This window comes from Myxocyprinus asiaticus, chromosome 11 (genome assembly GCF_019703515.2).
Source record: "Myxocyprinus asiaticus isolate MX2 ecotype Aquarium Trade chromosome 11, UBuf_Myxa_2, whole genome shotgun sequence".
Taxonomy (NCBI): domain Eukaryota; kingdom Metazoa; phylum Chordata; class Actinopteri; order Cypriniformes; family Catostomidae; genus Myxocyprinus; species Myxocyprinus asiaticus.
In genome coordinates this window covers 38,158,177-38,169,317 of record NC_059354.1, presented here as the reverse complement: position 1 = coordinate 38,169,317, position 11,141 = coordinate 38,158,177, and the positions used below count along the sequence as shown (strand labels likewise).

The 11,141-nt window shown below is 37.7% G+C and overlaps 1 protein-coding gene across 4 annotated transcripts in view; it reads right to left on the bottom strand.

Annotated features, from left to right (window-relative positions):
- Positions 1-5,131: 5,131 nt before the first annotated feature.
- LOC127448479 (zinc finger protein GLI2-like) overlaps positions 5,132-11,141 on the bottom strand; it is a 98,347-nt gene continuing 92,337 nt past the window's right edge. For all 4 annotated transcript variants that reach the window (XM_051711042.1, XM_051711041.1, XM_051711044.1 and 1 more), the window contains one exon: positions 5,132-10,866. In XM_051711042.1, coding sequence (XP_051567002.1) covers positions 8,705-10,866 — 2,162 coding nt within the window. In that variant the 3' untranslated portion in view covers positions 5,132-8,704. The remainder of the gene's footprint in view (positions 10,867-11,141) is intronic.

Here is an 11,141-nt window from a genome sequence, read left to right as displayed (position 1 = left end):
TTGTCAGATGCTTTTGAAATGTCTTTTTTTAATCTGATCAGGCCACCGAAAAAGACAAAAATATCCCAATTAAGACTGTTAGGACTTGTGGCTGTCATATATCTGTATTTGCTGTCTCAGAAGTGGGTGGTGTTGAATGTGACGTTATATGAGGGGATATTTCAAGAAAAAATACAAATGAATAAGAATTAGCTCTTAAAACACTGACTATGAAGAAAACATTCCCAAAAACTCAAAATCTGAAGCAGCAATTACATTAAACAAAAGACTGTTTGCAATAGAGAACAGTGTAGCCTAATTGTGCCTAGCCAGTTATTGGGGCAAATAATTTTTCTTTATCATGTTAATTTCACAAAGAGCATTCAATTATAGATGGCCTCATTTTTTTTTTTTTTTTTTTTTTTTTTTTTAATAGCAGAGAGAGTTAGCTAAAAAAAATAGTTTTAATATTTTGAGTCAACGGATCAGTAAGCAACTTTGTTTCAATACAACACGCACACACGCACACACACACACACATATATATATATATATATATATATATATATATATATATATATATATATATATATATATAGTACTGTGCAAAAGTCTTAGGCCCAAAAGATGTTTTACCAAAGCATTTGTCTTAAGATGGTTATATATATCTTCAGCTTTAGTGTGTCAATAGGAAATATACATTTTACCCTCCCAAACATTACTTTTGTAAATAGAATAGAAGAACAAGGAGCCCTGCAACAGACTGCATGGCACCCACAGAGCCCCCCACTGAACATCGGGTCAGTCTGGGATTACATGAAGAGACAGAAGCAATTGAGACAGCCGAAATAGATAGAAGAACTGTGGTGAATTCTCCAAGAAGCTTGAAACATCCTATCTGCCAACAACCAAGAAAAACTGTGTCCAGGTGAACTTAGGAAAATGATGCTGTTTTGAAGGCAAAGGTTGTCACACCAAATATTGATGTAGCTTTTTTTATGTTTACTGGACTTTGTATGATGTTAATTGATAAATGAAAAATATTGATGCCATTATTTTTGAAGAAATCCTCACTGTGCAACATTTTTCACAAGTGCCTAAAACATTTGCACAATACTGTATATATATACCTATATACATATTTATATATATAAATACACATACAGTATATATATATATATATATATATATATATATATATATTCATACTGTATATATATACTATATATTTAAAATTAAAATCAGTGTTTTCATCATTTGCTCTTTCAAAAGCTGGCATTTACTTACCGCCCTACAAAAGCAGTAAATAAATAAGGAAATTAAATTTTCATGAGTAAAACATAGATGCATGCTTTTTGCCTCCTCTTTCTTTTCCTCAAAGTGCTCTTGAATAAAATCTTTATAGATGGGGCCATTGTGGCGTACAATGTGAGTATTATTATTGTTTTAATTCAAAAGATGAGTTCTCTGAGCAAAGTAAATGTATTGGGCTTGCACTGATCTGCTTTTACATCTTCTCAGCCTGTGACTTCTGAGTCATAATATACCTCAAAATGGCCCCGCTGGCCTTCAGCCCATCTCCTGCTAAGCTAAATTAAAAATCTGTTTGAAATGGTTGCTTTTGGTTATTTTAAGCTTTTTGTGATTAATCTGGTGTTTCCTCTTGCTGCCCTCATTTTCAGATGCTTGTTTTGGGGAAGTGCTAAGATTCACTGAAGTTGTTATAAAGAGCTTTGAGAAAGAAAAGTGTGATATGAACAGTACAAGCCTAAACAACTCTAAATAATAACTGGAGATTCTTAAAATCACAGATCTAGTATGGAAAAACTGCAGCAAGTACTTTATAATTTATAACAGCACATAATATATGATTTAAATGGATGGTTCCACCCAAAAATGAACATTCTTCTCATTTATTTACCCTCATACAAATATATATGACTGACTTTGCCAATAATAACCTAACTGTTATACCATGATTTTTATACCATTTAATATATAATATACAGTATATATGTATATGTATTTAAACCACCAGGGTCATAAAGACTCTGTTCTCTGATCTAGGCATTTCTCAGATTTCAAAACTTCTGTTGGATCACGTTTAAAGAGCAAGCCTAATTTCTTCTGGCTCCCCCCCCTCCCTCCCCCCTCCTTGTTTTTCAAAGCTCTTCCCCTCTTTGCTGGCTCTACACTAGAGAATCTTTTGCCCCCAGAGATCCTGTTCAAACACCACACACACACACACACACACACACACACACACGTTGGTGCAGCTATCATTATGAGGACTGTCCATAGACATAATGATTTTTATACTGTACGAACTATAGATTCTATCCTCTAACCCTAACCTTACCCCTAAACCTAACCCTCACAAAAAACATTCTGCATTTTTACATTTTCAAAAAAACATCGTTTAGTATGTTTGTTTTTTTAAGTGATTTTAATTATGGGGATACTAGAAATGTCCTCATAAATCACATTTATAGCATAATTCCCTTGTAATTACCAGTTTGTAACCTAAAAAAAAGACCCTTTCCCTTGTCAGCCTGTGGATTGAGTCCAAGGTGATAAGCGAGGAAGGAGTTGGCTTTGGAATGATGGATATCAGATGGACTAGGTTATAGCTGGAACTTTAAGAGAGTCATTAAATGATGATCAGAAAATTAAAAGATCTCATTTTATTTTGAATTTGTCACATAGGTCATTAAAATACTGCAATGAAAATGTTTGTGCTTGAAATCTGACCTTATTTTGTGTTTCCTGGGCATCACAACAGGGTACACTATCCTAATTGCTTCAGTTGCAAGGCTGTACATCCTGTCACATGAAGACTTAAAAGGAGATGTTAGGCAGAATACTAGCATCAATCCTTTAAAAAAAAAAAAAAAAAAAAAAAAACATTTTTACTCAGTGAGTGAAATTAGGCCTACACTTAAATCAAATCTTCAAATAGGCCTTCTCTCTGTACTAGTACAATAGACATTATGTCTAGCCATTGCACAAACGACTGTGTAGTATTTTAGAAAACAGGGGTTGTTTTGTTCCTTCTTTTTTCATTTTCCCTCTTTGAATACGATACCTGTGAAATACAGGATGACCTTTCCTCAACACTGCCTTTTTTAAATTCATGATAGTTGAAGACATTTTTTGTTTGTTTGTTTAATTTGCTGTGGTTTTCTTTCACAAATAAATACTTTATAACATATCAAATGCAGCATCTTAATGAATGTGCAGTGCTTTATTAATCATGCTGCATTGACAGTGGATTTTTAAAGCAACTGTTAAAACATAAGGTCATAAACAGGGGAAACTTGGGCTGGTTGTCACACTTTTTACTCTAGTGAATATTTATCAGGTTTATTTTTGAAATGTGGGTTCTACCTCCAAAAAACGATTGAACATTTTCACCGACATTGTCCAGGAAAAAAAGGTACAGTTCATGTCTTCACGCTATATGGGGAAAGATGTCACATTGGGAACCTGCCATTAAACAGCCGATCATAGGCATTTTTTGAGCTAACTTTTTAAAGTAAAAGAATTCTAAAGCACCAAATGATTCATGAAATGAAGTTCTAAACACAAGTTTGGGAGAAGCTTGTTCATCTAGGGCTGGCAATCATATCCCAAGGATATACGCTCACCAACCATTTTATAAAGAACGCCTGTACACCTACTTATTCATGCGATTATCTAATCAGCCAATCGTGTGAATGCATAAAATCACGCAGATTTGGGTCAGGAGCTTCAGGTAATGTTCATATCGACCATCAGAACAAGGAAAAAATGTAATCTCAGTGATTTCAACTGTGACATAATTGTTGGTGCCAGATGGGCTGGTTTGAATATTTCTGTTCTGCTGATCTCCTGGGATTTTCATGCACAACAGTCTCTAGAGTTTACTCGGAATGCTGCCAAAAAACAAACAAACAAAAAAACCATCCAGTGAGTAGCAGTTCTGTGGATGGAAACGCCTTGTTGATGAGAAAGGTCAATGGAGAATGGCCACACTGGCTTGAGCTGACAGAAAGGCTACGTTAACTCAGATAACCCCTTTGTACAATTGTAGTGAGCAGAATAGCATCTCAGAATGCACAACACATCGAGCCCTGAGGCGGATGGACTACAACAGCAGAAGTCCATGTTGGGCACTTTATTAGGACCATAGTTTTCCTAATGAAGTGGTCGGTGACTGTATAAGTGGCGGCTTCCCTAGCACTGGTGACAATTTTTATGGCATCCCTCCACCTTTATAGGTCATAACACCTATGCCAATATTATTTTAAAATTATCTGTCTATTTCTTGCTTTAGTCAGATAGTGCTCGAGGCCCTCTATTAGGAAAGCACACCAAATCCATTAACTTAATGCACTCCAGGACTATATGAACCAGTGTGCTCGTTAAACAGCAAATATGTACAAGGTAACATAGAAATATATTAAACTATCATACAAAACCACTGCCAGAGAAAACAGTCATTTGTAATTTGGCTTTTGACTCAGTCTGATAAATACTGACATAATAGCCCTTATTACAACTTCCATGCATGACAACAAGCCCCGGTCTCCAATGCTCCAATCTGTTGTCTTAGCCTGATTTCTGGTAACAAGTGTGTTTTTAGTATTGTTAATGTGTAATCAAAGGAAGGTAATAATATTAAAAATATACTTTTTGGCCTAGTGTTTCAGCTTACCCATTAAGTATGATTCTTAATTTTGTTGGGTTTCTAGAGTCAAGAGTTAATGTTGTGGGTAAAGATGTGGGCCTAGGAAAACCATTATAAATTGAAAGGGTATTGAGATTATTTTCAAGGGACTGAAAGTCCAATTACTCAACCCAACATGCAATAACATTTTGTCTTTGGCACAAACAAAATCTTGACCCAACCCTATGGTAGTAAGCATTGCCATACTCTCATCAAGATATCGCTTGCTTTTTCACAGGAGGAATGCTACATTGAGATTATGACAAATACAAAATTGAAGGGAAGTTCACTAAAAAGCACTTTAAAGGGTTAGTTTTCTTTTTATGTTTGGCAGAATGTGAAGGACTCGCAGCCTTAGTCACAATTCACTTTTATTGTATTCCAAAAAGATGTAATTAAACTGAACGGTGACTTAGGCTATCAGACTGCCTAAAATCTAATTTCACAAAATCTTTCTTGTAAAATCACCACTTCCACAGAAAAATAGAAATAAATAAATCATATGGGTTTGTAATAACATGAGGGTTAATAAGTTAGTTAGGAATTTGTGAGTGAACTACTCCTTTTTTAACAGCATTTACTTTAATTTTGACTCTTACTTGCAGGCCTAAATTGGACAGCAAATCTCACTTGCCTGGTGTAGTGCCATGTGCTTAAAGTCACAGATGAAAGTGAGGGCTCTCATTGTTCAGCTCACACTATGGCCACAAAGTCACCATTCATGCATGGATGTCTTTTAAGCCAAAAGCCCCTCATAACCCAAAGCATGGCCAGGCAAGGAGAGGAGGGTGTGCCTGTGCCTTAAACCCTGACCTCGGTCAGATCGCTTTGAACCTAAAGCCTGTGTTATTTGCCAGCGTCCTTTGATGGAAAGTCTTGACTGTCTCAAAGGAGAGTCTGTAGTAAAGTGATATAATTTAATGTGATGAGCTGCTCCTGCAGTCCATAGGTCAAAGCCAGACACACTTTTTAATACATTGAAATAGCACTTTATGTGACACAATGTCATGTAGGTATGTCATAAAGAGCTTTTCTAAGTTAAGTGAAATTTATATTAACTTCACCTAAATGCCTCCAGGATTTTTTTATTTTTGTTTTCCACAGTGATATAAAGTAACCAACACACAAAGGTGTACCCAACTTCTAGTTTTGTTGTCTGTACACAGTGTAAAATCTGCATGTAGTATCAGTAAATGTCCACTGTTATTTATCATAATTCTATGGTCTGATTGTTTCTGTTTAACAAAATAATTTCTGTATGGACCCAGAATCTGGTGAATTATGATCTTATTTCCAGCAACGTTTCTGGATTTGTCAAGAGTGGTGCCTCATCAGCTGCTCGTCAACACCACTTTCATGCTATCCTTCTTGTTCTTTGCACTTCTGAGATTTACCCTGGGGCTATTTTTCCTCCATCATTTCTCTGAGAGAATAAAGAATTACACAAGCAAAAGAAATCATTTGGATGTGGATCAAATAATCCTCAAGCATATTTGCTTTAAGGCTGGTATAATTTGCTCCCTTTGCACATCAGCCAGTCCCCCGATTCTCTCCTTTAAACTGACTGTTTTACGATGTTCCTGCTGTAATTCTCATAGGGAAATTCTGTCATGAACTATAAGCAAGCTAACTTTAAAAAAAGTGCTCAGTACTGTATGCATTAGTGTGGGTTTAAATGCAAGAACATCTTTCAAAGTGCTTATGACTACATAATTAGAAATAATACATGCTATTAAAAAATGTAGGTAGTTAATTGAGAGTGCAATGTCCACTCATATCTGATGATATCATATCTCATAAAATATCTGTTTATTGATCAAAAATTTGGTAACACTTACTATATAATAAGGTAGTAAACATTAACATTAGTTGTGTTAACAAACAATGAATAATACACTTGCAGCATTTTTTAATCTTGGTTAATTTCAATTTCTACATATACTAATATATTTGTATTATTGAAAGTTGAATACATTAACATAAGTAAATACATTATGAACTAATAATGAACTTTAATACCAGTTTGTAAATATTTATAAATTAACACTTTTCAAGATCAATAAATACTGCAAAAAATTGTCCATTGTTAGTTTATGATACCTCATTGTAATACAACCTCATTGTAAAGTGTTGCAGAAAATTCTTTATAAACTTAAGTAAATTAATAAGGGTCTAGCTGTATTATGACAGTGCTCATGCTGATGCTTATTATTAGTCTTACTTAATTATTAACTTAATATATGCTATATATGAGTAATCCACTGCATTTATTGTGAATATGCTTACATTTGCACTTTTTTAGTTCTAAAATTAAAAAGGGTGCGCAAGAGAGCTTCCATAGTGATATCTGCTTTAATGTGTTCTACAGGGAGCAGATCATGTGATTTTCTCAAGAGACAACACAAATCCAGTGTTAAAACAGAAAAATGAAGATACTGTATTTAAAAATGTACAAAAGCTATACATACGCAGAGTTCTGCAAATGACATAATGAAACACCAACCTCTCCTTCCCCCTCGTATAATTCAGACCTTCAGAAAACTGTTATCGCTCTGACCTTGGTGGGACTATCTTGTAATGTTGCTAAATCAAAGGCAGAAGTCATTTTAGTATGCGCCTGTGGTTTATCACAAGCTCGAGGGGGTGATGAACCTGTTAATTGGAATGCGATCTCTGCTGAAAGCACAGAGAGTACTTGCATATTCCTTTAAAGATATCTCAAAGGGACGTGACGGTTGACAGGCCTCCACAAACTGAAGTGCAGAGATGTAATGCTGTCCTTCACCCACACATAGACAGATGAGACGCAACTACAGAGATGTGGAACTCCTGGAGGGTGCTTTGAGGGAATCTGACAATATAGATGAAACTGACCATCTCCTTGGAATTGGGCAGATGTTTTTTTAAAACTAGTTTATCTTAAAGGGATAGTTCACCCAAAACTGAGACTTTTGTTACAATTTATTCACCCTCATTTTGTTCCAAACCAATATGACTTTCTTATGCAGAACACACACACACACACACACACACACACACACACACACACCAGTCTGTCTTTTCAGTAAAATAGCAGTTGATAGGGACTCACTTAAAAGCTTAAAAAAGGACCCAGAATTATTATAAAAGTAGTCCAAGGGTCATTCTTCTGAAGCATTACGATAGGTGAAACGCAACCCGAAATTAAAGTTGTTTTTTTTTTGGACATCCGTTGCACATTCACAAGAGAAACTCATCCGCAGTGGCTCTTGTGTATAATGTGTGAACACAAAAGCCAAAGTAAAACTTTCAAACTTTACTTTTTGTTCCGCATGTGAAAGAAAGTTATACGAGTTTGGAACGACATGAGGGTGAGTAAAATATGAGAATTTTCCTACTTTAATATGCCTTAGAAATGACAAGGGGGTACATCAGAGCATTGTAAATTATGAACGAATTAAGTTTGTGCAGTTAATATGAATACACAATTTAAAATATGAAGGTTATGTATAACTATAAACAAAACAGAGCAAAATGCAACAAATATTCATAACTATAAGTATAGCTAAATACCAGATTATATGAGTTTAAAAGCTTACTTCTATTCTTTTAAGTGAGGCACTTCGTGAATTTCAGTGCACTGCTGAGAAAGGGAGAATCAGACTTATAATAGCCCAATAACCATTACCCTGATGTACACTTTATGCAGAAACAAACAAACTTACATACAACATATGGCTTCGTGATATAGATACATGTCACCTTGAGGTCTTTGCCAATTACAGGTACAATCTAGTTATATAAAACAGCGAATGTTTGATTATGCATTTTAATGCTAGCCTTTGACAATGTTCACCTGAAATGCTGCACCTGAAAAGCTTACAATATAATATATTGTACATCAGTGCCTTTGCTCATGAAAAAAAATGCATAAACAAGTTTTTCTCCCCCTGGAGTACCTTAGAGTACAATTTAGTGTTCTTTAACATATTCTTTTCTTCGTGGCTTTATTGTTCAATATCTTTTTTTCTTTCATTCTCAAGCCATCATGTTTAAGAATTTGCTTTCCTCTGCAAGGGCAGTTAGCATTGAGCTCATGTCACCAATGGCCATGTTGCCAATACCTGCTGGTACTGAGGCCAGTGTAACAGAGTTACGTGGGGTGGTAAGTCGTGAGGAATTCTGCGAGAGACTCTGTAGAAGTCCAGGGCTTAATGTGCCAGACATTAGGCTTGAATTGTCTCCATCATCCAAAATGGCATCAAAGTCTATTTGAGTGTGCTCGAGTGTTTGAGAAGAATCCACTGTGCTGGTGACCTGATTAACCCCAGGAGATGCCATCAACGTAGGCACTGAAGCAACAGGGGCTTGATTTGTGCATGGAGACATAAGAGAATTGTAATCCATATTGGTGTCCAACATTTGGATCTCACCTGAATAGTACATAGCGCTGCCGTCCTTGTTATTGTGTTGACCTATGTCACCTGGTCTCTTTGGGCTCGCTTCTGAGGTGCCAAACCCAGACAGAGAACATTCATTTTGCTGGACCACACTTGAACCTGAGTGTTGCCTGTTTAAAGTTTTGGGCCCAGATGGAGGTCTGGGCTGTATCAGTCCTCTGCCTACATTTTGAACGGCTGTCTGAGAAAATGGGACATAATTTTGCTGATTAACTTTATTGACGTGTGCAAAGTTTGATCGGTAAGTCTGCACATCTTGGTTTTGCGATGTCACTGCTCTCCCATTGGGCACACCCATTCCATTGCATGTTAGGCGTTGACTAGCGTTTACTGATGAAGAGTTGCAATTGAGGTTCTGCCTGTAACCCTGTTGAGGGTCCATTTGTTCACTGAGATTTTGACATGGATTGGCAACTGCTTGCCGATACTGCTGGACAGAGTTCATCCTCTGGGCGATCCTCTGTGGATAACCTTGTTGCAGGCTCACCAGATTCTGGCTCATTGGTACAATCTGCTGATTAGGCCCAACACCTTGGTAAGCGCCAAAGTTCTGCTTCTGCTGTACCACTGTCAGGTTCCCTCTGAGTTGTTGTTGCTTTGGAAGCCTTGTAGTTGTATCTACAGAACCAGAACTGACCTCGTTCCATTGCACAGGCATGCTGTTCTTGTTCATGCTGCCTTGCGGACCTACCATTTGATCTGGACCTGAGCAAAGGGGTGCTGTTTGCTCTAGATGGCTTAGATTGTTGCTAACCATGGCCATTCGTCGTTGTCCATAGAACTGATGTTGTTGAGAGGACATATTACTATGGTTGTCTAGTGTATGACCATTGTCATGATTTGAGCTACCATTCTGGGAATTGAGATACTGTACCATATCATCTGGAAGCACCAAATCATCTTCGGGCTGATCACCACCATCAGTGGCCATATTCTCCATTAAAACGTTCTCTGAAATACTTGGTGGCCTTTGGATGAAGGGATTACGGTGTAAGCTACCATCAGACCAAGTGTTGTTCTGCAAGTTGAGAATACGGCGATCTACTGCAGGCAGACATGACAGATTCATGTTACCGATGCTGTTGAACCGTTGAACCCTCTGGACAGAGAATTGGTCGAGAGTTGTACGACGAACAGGATCACTGGCACGACGTGGAAGACTGGCAGGGACTTCATGAGGCATCATGCCAGGGGCGCCATAGCTGGTGTCACTACATCGTCTTGAGTTGCCTACAGCTGGGGCATGGTGCAAATGAGAACTTTCCTGCGAGTCATTGTACAAGGCCATTCTAGTTCTAAGACTCATGCGATCCACGTTGGGCAGAGGTGTGGGTGGAGCGCCCCCTGTGGCAGCAGCATATTTTGCCTTAAGAGAGTAGTGTTGAGCCGGTGTGAGATTTAGTAAACTCGAGAGTCCACCTGCACCTCCGCAATGGCTGGCTTCACTGGAACGGCGAGACAGATCAGTGGAGATTGGGTCGTAGGAGTCAGCTGAGCTGACGTTGTTGTTGCGGACTCCAAATTGTGAAGCCTCACTAGAACGACGACTGGAGTAGCAGGGTGAGATCCCGGAGGACCTACGGCTGAGCGTGTATGCTGAGCTCATTGTACTGGTCGAACTGTCTCTGCGCTCATGAAGCTGACTTAACATTGTCATCTCACACGAGGACAAGTCTCCTGAACGTAGGGTTGTTGGCCCATGCATTTGCGTGCCTATATTTGGAGTCTCCAGCAATGAGTCTACAACAACAGACAGAAGAATGTTACTGAAGGGAAGTTTCTTCGCTTTTGTGTTATCACAGTGAATTAAGGCAAAAGTATACTTTGGTTTTCCGCATGCCACTATGTTTCATCATTAGCACAGTCCATGCAGACTGTCCACATACAGCCCAGATTTTCTAGCCTCGCAAACCTGAACACGTTGTCTGAGCATACACCTTGAGTTGACTGTAAAGAGCATCACAAAGCATTCATATTGTGTATGTGTCAAACGCATCCATATGGGCTCACGGCCA